The 21770-nt window shown below is 30.5% G+C and overlaps 1 protein-coding gene across 2 annotated transcripts in view; it reads left to right on the forward strand.

The window, feature by feature from the left end:
- LOC142334249 (uncharacterized) overlaps positions 1-21770 on the forward strand; it is a 102455-nt gene that overhangs the window by 63137 nt on the left and 17548 nt on the right. Inside the window, exons 8-9 of one of the 2 annotated variants that reach the window (XM_075382121.1) lie at positions 8762-12087; positions 19297-19347. In XM_075382121.1, the coding sequence (XP_075238236.1) occupies positions 8762-12087; positions 19297-19347 (3377 nt within the window). The remainder of the gene's footprint in view (positions 1-8761; positions 12088-19296; positions 19348-21770) is intronic. The other variant, XM_075382122.1, reaches the window with a different exon arrangement.

Below are 21770 nucleotides of genomic sequence, written 5' to 3' on the forward strand. Positions count from 1 at the left end.
GATCTATTGTCATCATTTCCCAAATCTATCGCAATATTTTTACACAAACTATCTGATTCTCACACTTTTTTCTTTAATTATGTGTTGAATAAACTTTTTCCAAGCATATGCATCGACTCTATTAACATCTGTCAATAGATTTTGTTATTTTTCCCTTTGACTTGGTCCACATCAATTTTATAAAGTTAAAATTTCATTATATCAACGACGCACCATGACACAATTTTTTTATTTTTCTGTCTCGTCTACTTTATAAAGGATATTTTTTTGTTTAACTGATTTTACTAATCTTTATAAGTTCTACTTTTAACATGTCTTCAGTGTACATGATTTTGTTCGATTTTAATTTTTCTAATTTTGATTTTGTTCAGTTTCCTATTTTTGGGTCAAAGCATTTAGAATTTTTTCAGTTTTCAGGCATTGTTGCAGTGTATTATACATTATCATGGTGGAGCCTTCAGCAACAATTTCATCAGTTTTTTAAACCACTGCATAAAATTGTCACCATTTATTTCATTGTGATACTCTTTTGAAGATCTGGATTCAAATATCCATAAACCACCGTTCAAAAACCCATTTTCACTTCGTGCATGTGTTACTATTAATCAATTACCTTTTTCAGCAGGGGTTTTCACCCCAGTTGACAAATGTCTCATAAAAGCGTCTTTTATGTTCTATTTCTTTAACCATCCATACCTTTTCCCTGATTTATGTTTCACATAAACCAGTTTCATCTAGATGATAAATTGTCTTACCCTTTTCACAAAATCACTTAGTTTCTCTTAAATATTTCTTTGTTTAAGTTAGAAAGCTATTAAAATAAAACAAGTGAACTGTTTTTCTGATAATGGTTTTAGTAAAACCATCTTAACTTTTTAATTGTTTCCATACATTTTCAAGTCTTTTTAGAGCTAACATGTTTACCATGAATTTTGTGTTTCTTTATTAAATTGAAAATTATTCTTTCGCTAACGCCTATTCCACTACTTGCTTTTCCAGCAATATCTGACTGCAGTTTTGTAATTATCTTGTTTTAAGGTTTTACGTATATATGTTGCTGTTTTTTTTCTCTGAGCTGTTTAAAGGTTTTCCCGATTTGCACAATCCAACTGGCACAAAACCTTGGTAATTTAAAATTAATGAAAATAACACTGAATAAAAAGGAACTACAAAACTGTATCATACCATACAGTTACACAATAACATAACTGAAATACTTTCTTTCATTGAACTGATAATGGTGTAAAGCATTACAAATGATGTTGTTGTTATTAAATGTCAATGACAAAGACTAAACAAAATTTGTAGTTGCTTATAATCAGCATGCCACGATACCAGACAAGTGATAGCTTACAGTACATTATTATATACATAAAACAATAATTGCACTTGCTTGTAGAAGTGGCAGAATGACTCAGCCTAAATATAATTAGCCCAAAACTTCAACATGTACTTAAGCCTCTAGACATCCTTTTGTCTGTGAGATTCAGTATGTTATTTCACAAATTCATACTGTGAATAACAACTGTGAGCTTCTGCTGGGTCCCCAGCCATATTGGAATTTCAGGTAATGAGCACGATGATAGTGCGGCAAAGGAGGCTTGTTTCCAGCCTTTCTCTCCTTTCACCAGTCGTGTTGCCTCGAACAGTATTGTATTTTTTCTAAAGAGGATGGTTCATAATGAGTGGCAAACTGAATGGAATGCTACCATGAATAATAAACTTCGTCCAGTTAAGAACACTTTGTTGCCATGGAGCTCCTCAAGCAGAAATAACCATCGAGAGGAGGTATTATTTTACATTTACAAATAGGGCACACTAGGCTCACTTATGGATATCTGTTGACTCGCACAGATGCACCAGTTTGTGTTCATTGTGTGACTGCGTTAGGCAAGGTAGGCAACTGTCTATAGTGGCAAAACTGTCTGAACTATATACAAAAAAAAACCGACAGAAATATCTTTTGATTACTTGAATCTAGGAAATATTATTTACTATTTATTAGTATAATAATATTATTATTGTAATAGTTTTGTTCATTGTTTTAAAAGTGTATTTAAATTATCTCTGAAAATAGTAGGTACTAGTTTTAGTTAGGAAGTTCATTGTTACCTCATTAAAAATGTAAAATTTTTTTTACAATAAAACAATTTTTCATATATCCTGTATTAGTATTATTGTCTTAACTCCATTATATGTAATTTTTCTGGTTTACATGGTTCTTTGGTAATTTTGTTTTTTATTTTAATTTTAACATTTTTATTAAGCTTGGGGGTGGCATTTTTTGGGTTTGCCTGTAAAAATGCTAGGGCTGGCCCTGCGTCCATTTATATTTAAATTTCTGTAATGTATTTCAACTATTCTTGCCATTTGCCTTAAGGCAGATGATAATTTTATTATTTTAATTGATATATATATATATATATATATAAGCGATATTTGTTTTTGTTTTTAGCAGGTGTTAACAGGGTTTTTACTTTGAAGATATATTTCTGCATTGCTGGATTTTTTTTAGTTTTTAATTGTCCATTTTATAACATTAATTTTTTACAACAATTACTTTGCATCCAGGTGATGAAAACATGAAAGCGTTTTTCGCCCAGTAAAAATTTCAAATGACACCTTTAGTCTCACTACAGGGATTGGATGTTTAATGAATATATTACTCGGAGAGATAAACTCTAATTTAGTGCTGTTGGTATCTTATATGCTTTATATCTGTCACAATCTTAAGATAGACTGATACAGATATTATTAAATAACAAATTAATGAACTTTTTCTGTGGAAAAACAATGAATTAAATGTTTCTCCACCCAGGAAGGGAAATAATAACAGTAATGCAGGTGATTTGGTGTTAAAAGTTTCAGTGAACAGTTGAATGAGAATAAATAATTCACAACCTTATTAAAGTAGATATTTTGTTGTCAGGTTAAAACAGAAGTATAATATATTGATTAATAATTTGCTTGAATAAGTAAAAATGAGATTACATGTAGCCTAGTCGTAATCAATTCTTGTGCTAAAAATTAGCCTGTAATGAGTATAAGTATGAGGGTGAATCATATAAACAGTAATTTTTTTAAATAAATTTATTGATCAATAATATACACAATGCATACCTTCATCATTTCTCTATAGTCTCCTGCACGATCTACTCACTTTTGCCAATGATTTGGAAGGTTGAATATTGCTTCTTCATAAAAGGTCTGAGAAGTCATCAACCACTTGTGCATGCACTCCAACATCTTCATTGTTTTCAAATCGTTCCCCTCCAAGCAATTCTTTCAAGGGTGCAAACAAAAAATAGTCACAGGGGGATACATCTGGACTGTAAGGGGGGGGGGTCGAGTGTTTTCTAGTGCATATTTTCAAATTTATCCGTTGTCAAAATCCTGATGTGCAGCCTGGCAACATGAATTAGGATGACATCTTTGATGGGCATACCCCGTCTTTGTTTCAGTAGGCGGCTTTTGTTGACTATATCACCTGGTAATATTAAGCTGCATTCATTTGATTGTGGAGAAAATCAATGAGTAAAACTTCCCTTGAGTCAATAAACATTTTTTCAAGAGCTTTTTCAGCTGACAGACGGATTTTGGCCTTCACTGGGCAGTCCTCATCCTTCCTTCGCCATTTTGACTCCAGAGTGTAATGATGGACCCATGTCTCATCACATGTAACGATGCGCCTCAAAAATCGTCCCCCTTACTAAAATTGATTCAGAAGTCTCACAAATCTCCAACTGACCTGTTTTTGATTTTTGGTCACCAACCTTGGAATCCATCAAGCACTAATTTTTCTAAAGCCAAGATGATCAGTGATAATAGATTGAGCCCTCCCATACCTGATACCCACTTTAACTTTAAAACTCGCTCTCGAATGACAAGATTTTGTCAGCTGTGAGACTTGACCTTGGTTATCAATCATGACTCATTTTCTCACCTGCCCTTAAATTATCTAGACCATGAATACACTCTGTACTGGGACAGTGTAGAGTCCCCAAACTTTACCTTTAAACAAGTTAAAATTTCCTTGGGTTTAATGCCTTCATTGGTTAAAAAACCAATATAATTTATTTATGATTAATATAATTTATGATTATACATTTTGTAACAGATAACAGAACCTCTTGCTCACTCATGGCTGTACTGACGACAGAACACAGCAGAGGAGCTAACCAAGCTGGTTCTCCCTCTCTAACACACTAAACATATCTTACTCCCCCCTCCTACAGCAATCCAGCTTGGAGCTTATTGCTGCGTAGAAAAGCAAAATTACCATTTAAATTTGATTCACCCTTGTAATTGAAGATTTATGGAAATTAAATAGCAATCTAGCATAATCATATTTCATGAAGAATAAATGTATGAACATCTATATGAAAAACTAAAATAATTTTTCATGTAATTTAAAAGATTCCAATTCATATTAAATATAATTTTCAGTATGTAATGTTAGAAAACTACCTAGCAAGAAATGAGAAAAACCTTTCCTTAAGTAATAGCCTCTTAGGGTTTGGTTTAAACTAAGACTATTCAAGGGTAATTCAGTTTCTTTTCAAATCAGTTATCTGAAACTTTAAATTAAATTTTTTTTATATGCTGAATTTTGGCCTCCCTAAAAATTGCTTGAATGGTCCAAGTGAGTGATAACAATGACCACTAGAGCTGTGTTGAATAAGATGGTATTTCCCATTTGAATTTTCATAATTACCATTGTTAAATGTTGAATATAAGGATGGGCATTACTTTGAAGATATAAAATGTTTCATCTGAAGTTTTTTTAAATATTATTGTACTGTAAATTTGGAAATGTTTATTAAAAATATTCAGTTAAAATAGTAGGGGCACAAATCACATATTATGAAACTTCAGTGGAAAATAAAATAACTTGTTACAAAATGTGTTTGTAAGGATATTCAAATTCATACCAGCAGCTAAAATCAATCACAATATTGAACTTGCTTCTGAATTTATTGATTGTATAAAGATATTACATTATCATAACTTAAACTAGTAATAGGTAGGTGTTAGCTGTTACAAGAGAAATTATTCTCCACAAGCATATTCATCATGATCGCCATTAAAATTGAGGCACTTTTCTCATCAAAATATTCAACCAGTCTCATACAGAATTATGCCGGTGAGGAGGAATTAACACCATGTTAGCAAATGAAATTCCCTGGTCCATCTTGTAGCTGAGTAGAGAACCATGTTACACCATATCCATATAAGCAACTTTTATTACACTTGATCCAACATTAAAGAAAACTTATACATTTCCCATTAGGATTTTGCACTGAAAACATTAACTTTGGGGAGTCTTTCGCATTGAAAGAGGTAAAGGGAATTTTCTGATCTCCACATATGGATATTACATACGTTAATTTTTTTCTCCAAGATGAAATATTGACTCATCACTAAACATAATACGATAAAGAAAATCATCACCTTTGTGCAGCATATAGATTGTGAGTTGACACACAACATAGGCTTCAAAGCCTATAACAGCTACAAACAGTATTAAAGTGAAGCATATGTAAGTGTTTTCTTTAAACATCCACACTGGTATTGCAAGTTTCCAGCTGGTTTTCATATCAGAATTTTTAGGAATATACAGAAAAAACTGCGTACCATAAAATATATCTGGTTGTTTCAATCTGGTTATGCTATTCAAAAGACGTTATTGACATTTAGAGGATCACAATTAAATTTTCTCTGAAACACAAGTTAAATTATAACTACAGATTCACTCTTAGCAGACTGCAAAACACAGAAAGTTTTCTTTTCAGGAGTTGCCATCTTTATTAGTGGTGCTATCAAGTGAAAAGGTAGGAAATCAATCTATGGTTTTGCATGCAATTAATACTGTCCTTTTCACTCTTTGAGTCTTTCTTTATTTTCAGGAATTACAACTGTTCAGGTATTACTTGTGGAGAAATGAGGGTGATATGTATGAGTGTAGTCTTGCACAGTCTCAGTTGGACCATTCCTCAGATGTGTGATTAATTAAAACCCAACTACCAAAGAACACTGGTATCCATGATCTAGTATTCAAATCCGTATAAAAGTAACTGCCTTTACTAGGACTTGAACACTGGAACTCTTGACTTCTAAATCAGCTGATTTGGGAAGACGCATTCACCACTAGACCAACCCGGTGGGTTCGCTCTTTGAGTCTAGCCTTAAATCAAAAGTACATCTCATTTAAGAGATGTAACAAATTAAAACCCCAATCTTCCTTTTTATACACTGTATTTTTTTCAATCCTAACAAAAAAGACATTTTATCAAATTATCATATTTAAATTTACTTTGAATCAACTGAAACTATTGTAAAAAACCCAAAAATGCTAAGAAAAAGAAAATTGTAAATAATGTTAAAATGAATAGTTATACTTGGATTTACACATTTCAGATCCCTCAAAGATAAAATCTATTTGTATTTTATCACAATCTACCACATGTAGACAGTTGAATACTGGGGCTATTATATTTTTAGAGTGGCCATTTTGTACAGGAGCATTAGCCAGTTTTGTATATTTTGTTTAAGTTAGTGAGAACGTTATTAATGTCCATGATTTCATCAAAATATATCAAGTTATATAAAAACCAAATTCATCTGTATAAAACATACTAAATTTTATGACCAGAACATATTCTTGCTTATACTAAAAGAAATAGCTTAAAAAACTAATCGAAGTGTTATAAAAACATAAAACCTCAACTTTATTATTAAATATTTTTGGGAAAAAATAAAATTTTAGGGTCAAGTCATAATGGTGATTGCATGACATTTTTTATTTTTGTAATTTTTTTTTGTATATTCATTTTCTTGTTTCCAGGGTTCAAAACCAACTTTTCCTAGATTTTTAAAAATATTGTTTACGCTAAATGAAAGTTTACAGTGCCCATGTTAATTTTGCATTGTGGTTTTTCCAGTATCTCAGAAATTAAATGACTTAGATGGTTAAAACAAAAACCATTGTATTCTGTACAAACATTTCTAAATATTATATTATATTCACAGTTCTCCTATATTGTTTATTTATGCCCTAAATTAAAATAAAACCTAACATCAGCTCTGAATTACAGCATTTAGAATGCAAAATTGAAATTTTTGCATTCTAAATGCTTTTTAAACCCTATATATAAAAAAGGAGAGGAAATAAAAATTCAAAAATTGTTTGGTTTGAAGCCCAAAGGAATGACATAAACAGTAAAAATTACAACATTGATATTCAGCTGATAGATACTTTAGTTGCAATATGCCTGAAAAATTGTAAAAACTGAAATCATTATTTCTTCTTTTAAGAAACATCTTGAACTTTCAAACAATTGAATTAGCTAAACAAACAATTTTTGTTTAGCCATAGAGTAACTAATTTTATAAAAGTTCTCGGATGTTAATGAATAATTTAAGTCCAAGTTATGTGATAAGAAAATATTTGAAATATGGATACGTGGTAATGAAAATGAAACTTTGAATATTAGGTATTTTATAAAACATAAATTCAGTATGTTCCATTAACTATATGTGAAGATTATTTGGAGATTTAGTATTGCAAAAAATGCCAGATGTACAAAAAAAGTATTGGGTTTTAATTTGTTAAAATATATTTTGGATGAGATGATCAGTGTTAGGCAAACTCAAAGAGCAAAAAGAACAGTTTTAATTGCACACAACACCGTAGATTGATTTATTATCCTTTCAGTTGACAGACCACTAGTAAAGATGGCGACTCCTGAAAAGAAAGCCTTATGCAGTGATTTGTAGTTTGCTAAGAATGAATCTAGTTATAATTCAACATGCGTTTCATAGAAAGTTTAATCGAGATACTCCAATTGGTAATAACATTTGTTGATGGAGAAATTGGTTTGAAACAACTGGATATATTTTATGATATGCAGTCTTTGCTGTGTATTCCTTAAACATCTGTTAGGAAGGCCAGCTGCAGACTAGCAATATCAGTGTATGGAATGTTTTAAGGAAATGCTGAAATATGCCCCCATACTGTTTTCAGCTGTTACAGGCTTTGAAACCTACCAATTATATGATATGTGCTAACTTAACAATCAAAATGTTGCAGCATGAAGATTTCTTGACTGTATTTTGTTTATTGAGTTAATGTTTCATCTTGGTGGAAAAGTTAACTGACATAATATCTGTATCTGGGGGACTTAAATTCCCTTGAACTCTTACAATGCGAAAAGGAACGCCCACAAAATTAAATGTCAATTTAATTTTAGATTTGGATGGAAAAATTAATTTCTAATATGATTGACTTTTTCCTTCAAGTTTTCTTCCAAATAACCAAGAACTAAATTAGCCACAAAAAAAATTGGAAAAAGGGGAAAATTTCAGATAATTATTAAAAGTTTGTATGAACTTCGTGAAAAAGTCTGAGACCTGAGTCATACTTCTTTTAAGAACCCTTAACTCTTCACAAAATAATCTTTATAGGTGAAGTAATGAGTCAATGAAATTTTATCACTGAGACTTAACTAATATAAATGATTCAGGTGCAAAATGACTATATGCCACAAACACACAAAATACATTACACCCACAAAATTTGTGGGTTTAAATACATTAAACCCACAAAATTTTATTAAACTAAATCAAACTAAAATAATACAAAAATCTGCCATATATTTTTTTATAACATTACTAAGTAACATACTTAAAAGTTTTGTTATTTATGACTGCATTTGAATTTTCAATGTTTCTTGGATGGTAATTATACAATTTTTTTTTCTAGATTACTGATAACTACAATGAAAAACTACTTAGTTCAGCCAGAGCAATGAAAACTATAAAATTGTCTGACAGCTCAGAGAATATCAAAATTGCAGATATAGATAATTTTAATTTAAATCCTACAAGAAGTGGAAATCAGAAAAATGAAAATGAGTTTTCTCTTAACTTACATGGCAGACAACCAAGGAAATCTGCTCTTATGTCTGCCCAGAAGAGCTCTAAAAAGAATCTGAAAGTTAATTTTCAGTTGAATTCAAATCAGTTATCTACTCCTAAACAGGATACTTCATTTTCATTGCGTTCATCCTTGGCAGGTAAAAGCAGTAGTAACAGAAAAGAATCACGTTCTATTGTGAAACCTTCAAGGAAATTTTTGGAAGCATTAGAATTATCCAGTGACAGCACAAAACCTGATTCATCAGAAAACTCACAAAAAATAAGAAAATCTGCCAGGAAACGTAAGTTGTGTTATCAGCTTGCTGATTCTAAAGATACCTTTGCAGTTTCTGTTATAACTTCACATACTAAGAAACGTACATTGCAGAAAAGGTCTAGTGATGGTTTGGAATTGTCTGGCCTAGTTAAAAACCTCCTGCCTTTCAAAAATGGAAGTTCCAAAAAAAATGTTAAATCTGAACAGGAATTATTTGACTCTAATAAAACTAGATCGTTAAGCAATTCTACCTTATTGAACTCTTCTTTAGACTTATTGGGTAAATCTGAAGATTCAACTACCAACAGTTTTAAGACCCCTGATGGATCAGTTGTTGATAGTGAAGGATCTGAACAGTCTTTCAAACTGCAGTTTGCAACTCCTACTGACACATCTCAGACAACTTATGCCTCATGTGCTTTAGATAATTCTTTTGTCAGACAAGATTTATTGAATTCAATTAAAAAAAGTGATAATAAAAGGCAAAGTAAAAAACTGGAAAGCCTGGAACCAAGAAGCGCAGAATCTAGTATTACCAAGAGGGCTAAGAAAAGTGTCTCTTTTGTTGAAAAATCTGAAAATGTTAGTAATTCTATGTTTGATTTTACTACTGAACAAACGCAAGCTAATATCAGTAAAAGCATTATTATATCTCCATTATCGACTGGAAGTAATCGAAAAAAGAGCAATTCTAGTGATTCATTTAATATTAGAAAGGTTGAAACAGTAATCTCACCAAAAAGTCCTGCTACCAGCTATGTTAATGTTACTGGTGTAAAGAAAATTTTAAGAACACCAAAAAGTCCCAAATCAAGTTCTTTTTATATGGAAGGTGTCAAAAGGCTCCTAAAAACACCAAAAAGTCCCAAATCAAGTTATCTTAATGTGGAAGGTGTAAAAAGACTCATGAGGACACCAAAAAGTCCCAAATCAAGTTATCTTAATGTGGAAGGTGTAAAAAGGCTCGGAAGAACACCAAAAAGTCCCAAATCAAGTTATCTTGATGTGGAAGGTGTCAAAAGGCTTCTAAGAACACCAAAAAGTCCCAAATCAAGTTATCTTAATGTGGAAGGTGTTAAGAGAATTTTTGAAACACCAGAAAAGCCAGGACCAAGTTATAATGATGTAAATGTTAAAAAATGTGATGTACATAATTACACTAAATCACCAAATACACCAGAAAGTTTTAAAGGTACTCTTGAAGATACAAAAGGTTTTTCAGAAATTACGGAACTTGAATTAAAACCAGTAGCCATCTCATTACCCAGAACTCGTGCTTCTAGGAATTCAGTTTTAAGTGGAAGTTCAGTGGCATCTTCTGAAAAAAGCATTTCTAAAAGCCCAAGACGTAGCAGAGGATTTAAAGCTGAAGTGTCACTGCCTTGGGTCAGTTACAGTGAAAAAAAAACTCATGGTATTTCGTTTGATGAGCAGTTAGTAAACATAAGCAATTGTGTTTCTGATTTTAGTACTTTACAGACGCCAAGTAATATTAGTACTAGTATTTTTGTGTCACCTTTGTCTGGAAACAGCAGTATACAACAGACAAGTGATGATCTTGATATTATTTCAGATAAGAAAGTTACTCCCAAAAATAGAAAATCAAATCATCTTGATGTAAAAGGAATCAAGAGATTAGCAAGAACACCAAGAAAATCAAATTCTGCAGAAATTGAAGGAATTAAACAAATTTTTCAAGTTTCTCCAGTTCCTGATTACACTGACGTTATTGGTGTGAAACGTCTGTTTGGTGAAGATGAAAAAAGATCCTATTTAGATGTTACAGGTGTAAGAAATGCACTGAAGGATGTTCAATCTCCTTCAGTAACTGGTGTTAGCCTTTTGTTTTCTTCTACAAATTTACCATCCACTTATGCGAAAGAGAATTCTGATGAACTGGAACATAAGTTTAACTTGCCTAAAGGAACTACAACCAGGTTTCAACAAAAGAACTCTATTACATCTCCAGAATCTCAAACTATGTTTAATAATTCTGATGTAGACAATATCAAACTGGAACCTACATATTTCAGAGGTGTATGTGATACTGGGTCTGAGCATACTTCTTCATTGAGTACCCAATCTAAGAAACAAAATAAACATTTTAAGAATAATGAAGTGCAGTCAGTTTCCTCCGTAAATGAAATATCGCCCAAAAATCTTAAAAGAATGACCAGAAACAATGCTAGAGAATCACAATCAGCATCAAAACAGATATCAACGGATGAATTGGTTAAGAGTAATGTTTTGAATCAAAATCTCACCAATGCTTCTCTAAATGGAAAGTGTAGTTCAAAAAAGACCCAACAATTTGTACAGGTAATTTCCGAGGAATCAGAAGTGAATGAAAGTAATATTTCTCCTTTAAGGACAAGATCACGAAAAACTGCTGTTGTAAAAATGTTAAAATCACGTGCAGTTAAAGTTGAAAAGAAAAAAATTGCTAATGTGGGGTTACAAAAAAGTAAAAGAAACTTAGAAGAAAAAGAGCCAGAAAGTGTAATTTGTACAAATTCTCCAATAATTTTCAAAGCAAGGCGTGGAAGGAAAGTTAAAAATAGTAATGCCTTAGAAAATAAATCATCACATTTAGAGAAAAAAACTGTATTGGTGTCCCCAAGTGCAAGTAATAGTAATTTGGAAAAAGATGTAATAGATACAAAAATTGCCAAAAATACTGGAGCGAAAAGAAAGGAAGTTAAAAGGAAATTGAAATCTGATCTTCAGCAGATTACTGAAGTTAAGGAATCTATTCCTGAACTTACTGTGGTTAGAAAATCAAAAAGGCTCAAAGGTGAAAGACCTTCTTTTGCTAGCATTTCTTCAAATGATTTAAAAACATCTAATAGTAGACCTTCCTTGTTAGCTAACAAAAAGAAGGTTCAATTTAAACCGTAAGTATTGAATAAACATTACCTTTCTTTAGTTTTTTTTAAATAATTTTATTTTTAGGTGATTAATTTATCCATAGAAATTAAATTTCCATTAATAGAGCTCTGATTTGTTTTAGTTGAAGTGAAAGGAAGGTTAAAAATATTTGAATTGTTGAGCAGTATCTAATAAATTTAGTTAAAGGATATACTGTTTGAAAGTCACATTATTAATGTTTAAAAGTAATACAGATGCTGCTTAAAAGTTAATCCAGACTAGGCTAGCTATAAAACGTTTTACTAGATATGATTAACAGTCACTATTTTGCAAAATTTCTCAAAAACAGTTTCTAAATTTATAAAAATTAGTATTTTAGTTTGCACTTAGACAGCAATCATCACAGATTTGTTTAAAATTAATTCTTCAATCTTAAAAACTGAAATTCAGAATTGAATTTCCTAAAGATGGCATGTAGAATTTTTATAAATTTTTTTGTTGTGTAGAAAATTAGATTTTACCTAAAGGAGTTGTCACAGAGTTATTGGGAGAAAAACCACTTATTTTATTTGTTTAATGCTCATTAAATTATTGCCCTCCACTTTTTCCAACAGCATGTTTTCTTCTGCACTACATTTTCTCAGAGGCTCATCCTACATCTTTCACATTATTTTGTCTGTACTAATTATTCTTATACTTGGTTTTGTCCTAAGGAATAAAATTTTAAAACTCTGGTAACAATAATTTGGACCATTGAATAACATTTTCCTTCTATGAATCATGAGACATTGCTGATGGTGAGGGGGCTTTAGTGCTCAGTGATACAGTGTAGCTGACCAAAGGTACAGCCGTATCAGAGTGGTATCTGTTGAGAGCCAGACTGAGGAATGATTTTTAAAAGCGGGCATGTTAAGGGCTTAGGTCAGGAAGACTTAAACGACCATATCAACATCACTCAATCTTCTGAGTACTGCACAGCTGAAAGCAGTGGAAAACTACAGTTTTTTTTTTTTTCTAGAAACTAGCTCTATATATTCGTGTAACAAAGATGGAAACACCTTCCTTGGTAAAATTATCCGGAAGAAGTAAACTAGTCCCCCGTTCGGATATCCAGGTGGAGGACTGCTTAGGAAGGGATAACCAGAAAATAAAAAATAACATTCCATGATTTGGAGCATGGAATATTAGAAGTTTAAAAATGGTTGGTAGGTTAAAAAATTTAAATAGGGAAATGGGTAGGTTAGTTGTAGATGTAGTAGGTATTAGCAAGGTGGTAAGAAGAGTAAAACGACTTTTGGTCAGATGATTCTAGAATAATTAACTCAGCATCAAATAAAAGGCAGTCAGGAGTAGGATTCAAAATGAACAAGAAGATGGGGAAGAGAGAATAGTATTTCAAAAGGCATAGCAATAGAATCATTGTAATCACAATCAAATCAAAACCTAAGCTGGCAGTGATTGTTAACGTCTATATACCAACAAGTGTCTATGATGATGATGATGAGGTAGAGTGCATATACTAAGAAATTGACAAAGCAACTAAACACATAAAAAGGATGAATATTTAATAATAGTTGGAGATAAGAATGTAAGCATCAGAAAAGGCAAAGGAAGGAAATATTAATAATATATATATGTTATATGTTAATATGTATTATGTTATATGTATTCACCCACAATATATAATATTGTGGGTGAATACAGGCTAGGCAAAAAGAATGAAAGAATGGACTGACTTGTTGAGTTTTGCCCGAAGTATAGTTTTGTAATTGCTAACGCCCAGTTTAAAAATCATAATAGAAGAATATACACTTCGAAAAAGCCAGGCGATACTGCAAGGTATCAGATAGATTATATCATGGTTAAGCAAAGATTTAGAAATCAACTCATTGACTGCAAAACTTACCCTGGAGCAGACATTGATAGCGACCATAATTTGGTGATAATGAAATGTAGATTGGGGTTTAAAAACATGAAGAAAAGGTGTCAGATGAATCGGTGGAATTTAGAGAAGCTTGAGGAAGAGGAGGTAAAGAAGATTTTTGTGGAGGACATCGCAAGAGGTCTGAGTAAAAAAGATAAGGTAGAAAATGTAGAAGAAGAATGGGAGAATGTTAAAAAGGAAATTCTTAAATCAGCAGAAGCAGACTTAGGCAAAACAAAGAGAACTGGTAGAAAACCTTAGATATACTGCAGCTGATGGATGAGCATAGGAATTATAAGAATTCTAGAGATGAAGAAGGTAAAAAGACCTATCTACAGTTAAAAAGTACTATAAACAGGAAGTGAAAATTAGCAAGAGAAGAGTGGATTAAAGAAAAGTGTTCAGAAGTGGAAAGAGAAATCATCATTGGTAAAATTGATGGAGCATACAACAAAGTTGAGAATTTTGTGCTACATAAGTTAAAATTTAATGTGTTAAATAATTTATAATACAAAAAAAAAAGGTTGATACTGGGTGGAATGTATTAAAGAGTTATACGGAGGAAATGAATTAAAAGCTGGTGTTATAGAGGATGAAACGGGAGATACAATACTGGGATCTGAATTACAGGATTTAAATGGGAAAAAGGCTCCTGGGATAGACAGAATTCATGTAGAATTATTGCGCAGTGCAGGTGAGGAAGTGATAGATAGATTATACAAACTAGTGTGTATTATTTACAAAAAGGGAAAATACTGTCAAACTTCAAAAAGAGTACTATTGTCATAATACCAAAGAAAGCAGGAGCAGATAAATGTGAAAAATAAAGAACAGTTAGCTTAACTACTCTTGCATAAAAAATTTTAACTAGAATTCTGTGAGAGGAGAGTGGAAGAAGTGTTAGGAGAAGACCAGTTTGGTTTCACGAAACGAATAAGGACTAGGGAAGCAATTTTAGCGCTAACATTAATAGTAGAAGGAAGATAAAGAAAAATAAACAGGTATACATGGCATTTGTGGTCTTAGAAAAGGCTGTTAGCATAGACTGGAATAAAATGTTCAGCATTTAAAAAAATTAGGATTCAAGTATAGAGATAAAAGAATAATTGCTAACATTTACAGGAACCAAACTGCAACAGTAATAATCAAAGAGCATAAAAAGAAGTAGTAATAAAAAAGAGGGAGTTTGACAAGAATATTTGCTATCCCCATTACATTTTAATCTTTATATAGAACTGGCAGTTAATGATGTTAAAGAACAGCTTAGATCTGGAGTAACAGTGCAAGGAGAAAAGATAAAGATGCTACATTTGCTGATGATATTTTAATTCTAGCTGAGAGTAAAAAAATATTTAGAAGAAACAATGAATGACATGGGTGAAGTCCTACGCAAGAACTATTGCATGAAAAATAAACAAGAACAAAACAAAAGTACTGAAATTTAGTAGAAGTAAAGTAGATGGACCACTGAATATAAAAATAGGATGAGAAAAGACTATGGAGGTATAAGAATTTAGTTATTTGGTAAGTAGAATTACTAAAGATGAACAAAGCAGGAGTGATTTAAATATCTACTCTCAGCTCTTGTGGCTTATCTATTCCCTTTATTTTTAGTAAGAATTCTTTACTGCTGTATAAATAAAAAAATAAGAGAAAAAATTAATATGTGGTCTGATTGACTGTTTAGTACACTTTCAAATGGAAAACTATAGACTAATACTTCAGGTTGTTACAGAAAGCACTGAACAAACATTAACAACAAGAAAATGATTCCATGGAGGAAGGCTATTGACCTTAAGTTGTGTTGCAACTAAGAGTAGGAGTGTATACATTTCAGACGAATTCTCATACACCATATAATGCATATTCCAATTTTTAATTAATTTTTTTTATAAAAGGTGCACATAAGATTCTAGAAGATAAGCTTTTATATATATATATATATATATATAGTTCAGAGCACAGGAATCAGGTTGGATGGACGAAACCTTAAGTTAAGATTGGATCAGGTGTGTATGGCAAAAGCGATCAGGAGATTTACTTAATAAAAAAAAAATACTGGTATGCTAATAATGAATAGTTATCGGGGGCATACCTCTGATAAAGTGAAAGACATTTTAAAAAAGGGTATGACAGACCAAGTAATAATTCCAGGAAAAAAACTTTTTTTTTCGTTTTACTGGCCTACTGATCCTGACCTAAGCTAGTACTTACCGTAATTAATTATTAATGTAATATTAATATTGTAATTTAAATGAACGAATTAAACGCTTTACTTTCTGAATATTTACGTATTTTTTTTATCATATCTGCTGTACTTTAAAATACCGGTATATACTCAAATTTTTTTTTAGATTTTTGGTCCTGAAAATCGAGGTGCAGGCTTATTCGGGGGCAGGGGGTACTTGAATAAATACAGTAATTAAGTGGCAAAAGAAGGCCTGTTAGAGAAGAGGTGTAATGAAATAGAAGTTGGTAATGTAGACGGAACATATATAGAGACAAGAAAGATAAAGGCCCTTCTTTTTTTTTTACTGCATCTACTGATAAAAAATGATCAAAAATAGTAGTAATACTTGCATTGATTGTAAATAACTCATGATGGAAAGCAGTGTGGAAGACAGAAACTTTTGTAGCGGGTGAAAGTTGGAAAAGTTTCAAGGTTAGTAAATCACTCAGGGTAAGGTTGAAAATTTAAATATAAATAAAGGATATTTTTATTACAAAACATACATAATGGCAGGAAGCTGAGTGGAAAATAAGTAGCTGGCATGGAAAGTCTCAATAATTGGAAAATTTTGAGGAAATTTAAACCATGAGGTATATGTCTGCTGATTCATTTGTGCAATATATATATATAAGTGTATAAGCTCACGCAAAAAGGCGGAAACCCGCCTTCATTAAGAATATGTGAAATTATTTTTGATCTAATGACATGACTTCTAGACCATAGTTAATTTGTAAAATGAGTATCACCAGTAAGTCTTCTAGCAGCATTAGCTTTTATGGTTTGTTCTAAAGTAAGATCTACAGGAATTTTCAAAAAAGGTTTTTTTTTGTTCTTTTTATAGGGAAAAATCCTTTTTTTAAATCTTCAGCTAATAATGGACATTTATCATTTACTAGTAATAAATTGTTATGATACATCAGTAACCATTTAGCATAGGTGTGGTGATTGAATATAAAAAATAAATTAATGAGTTTTGGAATAAGAAATTTATTAAGTTCAAAATTACCAATAAGTATACTTTGGGAAACATCAAATAATAATGGAAAAACTATATTCTTCATATAATATTGTGCACTTTTAACAAACTTTCCTTCAAGCGTTATTTTTATATTCGGCATATTTGTTCAAAAGGTTTAGTTTCTATTAACAAAAATTTTTAAATAAAACTTTATTGAAATTTAAAAATAATATTTTATGAGTAAAGTTGTATAAAATAGGTAAGATGTTTTCATCTAATAGCAATTATATTTTGTAAATAAAAAATATGTTTGAAAACCACTTTTATCTCTATGAGATAAAAATTAATTGATTGTTTAAATTATATTAAAAAAGTAAAATAATTTCTTTTAAATTGACCAAACTACTTGAAGAAATTCAGTACAATACTATTTGAAGAAATGTTGTTACTTATATTGTAATCTGTGTTACATGTTATTCATATTTATTTATTTTTTTATATAACTATTATCTTCCATTTTGGTATCTACCCTTTGGAAAATGGGCTTAGACATAAACAAAAAGGTGTACCTACACTGGCGAGCGTACCCTAATGATTTTTATTAAGAAAATTATTAAGAAAGGAAAACTACCAATTTTTTCCCCCACTTTTTTTGCATGTGAGCTTATAAACTTATAACATTCCACATAAGAGTTGGCAGAGATAGACCTTATGATTTAAATATCCTCAAAATTTTCCAAGCGGGGTTTTCTGCCAGCTACTTATCTTCCACTCAGCTTTCTGCTATTTTGCATGAAGTGTAATAACAATGACCTCTATTTCTTTTCTTCCTTTTTTTTAACTTTACCCCAAGTGATTTACCAACCTTAAAACTTTTCCAACTTTCACCCTCTACAGAAGTTTCTCTGTCTTTTGCACTGCTTTTTATCATGAGTTATTTACAGTCAATGCAAGTATTACTACTATTTTTTATCATTTTCATCCGTAGACTTAGTAAAGAAAAGGCCCTATCTCTTGGACTATTCGAAATGTAAGAGAAAACTATGAAAAAATGAAGTCAAAATATATTAGTATCAGAGTGTGGATAAATAAACTTTTTTTTATACAGAGAAGAAAGTGCTAATAGACAGGAGGCTGTATGGAAGAAAATATTGTGTGATGGAAAGAGAAACTAATAATTTCAGTGATTTTATTCTACTGTTATGAATAATTTGACCAAGCTTTAAGAGACATTCATTTGAATAAAAAGTAGTAGTTGACATATCCCCTAAATAATTAAAAATCCTTTATAATTGCCAGGTTTTTTTTTTAATCAGCAGTGTATTTTGTTTCTACAGATTTTTCACATCACCAAAAAAGAGTTTGGTTTTTGTTTACATTAAATAAGTACTTTTCTGAAAAATGTAGTAATGTCCCATTTCTAAATATAATTTAATTTTTTAACTTTTTTTTGTTCTATTCAAATTATATTGCACCAATTTGTGCAGAATTAAATTCTTTACAAGTTTTGTTTAAAAGTTTTATCTGTTTATTGCCCATTTAACAAAGATATTGTACATCAAACATAAAAAACAAGGTTTTTTACCCTAGATTTCTCAAAAACTACTGCAGCTACAGTTGTGGGACCTGTTTTATCCAATTTTTCAGATCAAAAACCATAAGAAATCACTAATTCTGCTCCTTAATTTAACATGTTAAAAATTTTAGTGTGACCTCATTTCACCAGGGTAGTAGAAATCTGATTGAAATATTTCACTAGCTGTAACTCACAAATGAAACATTTTAGGACATAGTTTATGTGTACTTTTTTTATTATTTTCACGAGTAGAATAGGTTATGAAGGTCCTGGGAAAATTGTTGATACTCCCTGTGTATCCTAGTCTAGAGTATTTTTACTTTAAATCTGAAAAAAATTAAAGAGTGTAGAGGTGATTTTAGTTGCATAGAAAATGCTGGACAAATGAATAGATATAAAATTCATTGTTTGTCTGATTGGTGTAATCCAATATAGATTCACTGAGAGAGTTTTTTACCTAGATGAACAGTCACTTTTGTAAAGTAGGAATGACATTTTATGTTTTACTTTTGTGATATAATTTACCAGAAATTTATTTTATTTTCAGAACAGTTGTGTATATTTCACCAAGAGTAGAATCTATGAATTTTATTGCATGGTGAGAAATAAGTAATATATATTTGTATTCTATGTGTTCATATTAACCACATTGTATTAAAAAGGATAATAATTATAATTAGATCATTTTGCATTATCATTTTTCACTGTTGTAAGGATTTATAGTGATGGTGTGCATATGAAAATTACACTGCATCACTAAAGAAAAAATTTGTCTTTAAAGAGTTATATCTCATAAACCGTGTTGATAGGAAAGATACAGTTTTATTCTGTGTCAACCTTGTTCTTTTTGTGTTATTGTTGAGAGTTTCAGTTTATTGAAGAGAATCTAATTGCAGCAAATTATATGTAAAAATACTCCATTTTCTGCTTCTTTTTTGTGGAAGTACAATATCAGTAAAATTTTAATAGATCATGTTAAAAAATTCATTTAAGTCATATTTAAGAACAGTTTTGTTTGTCATTAAAGTATTAAAAGATTTAAATAGTTGATTTTTATTAAGTGCAACCATAATAATGTTATTGTAATTTGTGATTATTGTTACTACTTTGGCGTCTGTGATTATAGGAATTCTATTTTTACACTGAACTATAAATTTTCAGTTACAAATGTTATGGTATGTACAGTTTTATTGTTTAGTAAATGATAGATTGAAAAAAGGGTGAAGAAATTCATTAAAAGATGGGAGTCTTGGCCTTGTTTAGTGAATTATATATAGTTGACAGCAAAACAACATCCATCATGTTGTTTTTGTTATTTTATCATTTTTAATATCTATACTGAAACAGTGCTATTCTTAAAGTGTGTTGCAGTATAAAAAAACTTGTATTTTTACACAAGTGAAAAAACTATTTAAAAATGCCAACCATTTTAAAACTGACCATTTCAAAAACGTTTAAAAATTCTTTAACATTGAATAAACCAATCTTTGTAAATATACTTAAGTACTAATTTTTAATATATAATCACTTATGATTATAGAATATGTAAGTTGCACTACCATAAAAATTAGTACTTTTTATATTATTTTTTTTATAATGAGTAATTCATGAAGAATGTAACATACTTTCGTGATATGTTCAATTGTTGAAAATAAAGAAGAAAGATCATATAAACATAGGTTCAGAAACACTTTCTTCGCAAATGTTCCCTTGATTTCTACACTTTTGCTAAAATTAAGCCAGACTTTAAAACATACTATTTTATGTTTAGCTTAAAATAACTTTGTCAAATGGGTAAACAAAACAGTTTTGTTTAAAACTGATAAAAAGGTTTAATAAGTTGTAAAAACTAATATGGAATTCGATTCTGAGTAAAATTGTATGAATAAAGTCTGCAGAAACTAAATACAAACATAATTTCAAAGTTTATTAAAAACAAAGCATTAGATCTGAGAACTTTTTTTCAGTTCAAATTTCATATAAACATCAAATTTATCCCGTAATTTGGGTCCAAAGAATTATAGTCTGGCTTAATTTTACCGAAAGTGCAGAAATCAGTATTTCACCAGCCAACACTCGCTAATAAAGCAATTCTGAACCTATGTTTGCATGAACTTGTTTCTTTATTTTCACCGATAGAAAATGCCTTGAAAGTTACATTCTTTGTAAATTATTCTGTATAATTCTTATAAGATTTTCCTTGAAACTGGAACTCAAGAATAATAGAAAAAAAAAAATGGTTTAATTTTGTCATAAAACTTATTTTTTCCTTCTAATAATCTGTAAGGTATAATTCAAGCTTTTTATAAATTTGATCTTTTTCATTTATGAAGTCGAAGTTAATAGTGTTTTTAGGGTGTAATATTTTGTTCACAATTGAAAGCAGATTTTGCAATAACAAATTAAATATTATAAATATTACATATATTGTATAAAATTGTGTACTTATCACAAAAATACTTTGAACATTTCATTTTATTTATCTTAATTTCTAAAACAGTATCTTCAAGTAATCCATTACACCTGTTAATATAGAGAATATAAATAAAATGTAAAATTAAAGATAAATTATTTCAAATTTGCTTCTGATGAACAACTAATTGTACTACCTTAAAAAATAATTTCCTGGTTTACATTTTCAAAGGGAAACATCATAAATTTAGCACAAAGCTGTGTATATTGACAGAATCTTCAGGCTAGTCTCCATGGAATTGTTTATAAAAGGTTTTCTAATCCATAACTTTGTAGCGAGAGGATGGCCAAATAATAGAAGGGAGCTAGATAGTGGTCATTCATTGTTTATGAACAACTTATTGTAACAGTAAGAATCTCTTCAAAGATTTAAAGAAAGGAAGAAGGCTCTTGTTATGGATACACTGCCTGTAAACTAGAAAGGAAACCTCTGAATAATGTTACTTAAAGAAATTGAAGCCAGGAGAAGTAAGCTCAGCTGTTCTCTAATGATGGGATATGTATCCTTAAGTGAAAGATAGAAATGATATATTAATAATCAGTTTTAAA

This window comes from Lycorma delicatula, chromosome 1 (genome assembly GCF_047948215.1).
Source record: "Lycorma delicatula isolate Av1 chromosome 1, ASM4794821v1, whole genome shotgun sequence".
Classification (NCBI taxonomy): Eukaryota; Metazoa; Arthropoda; class Insecta; order Hemiptera; family Fulgoridae; genus Lycorma; species Lycorma delicatula.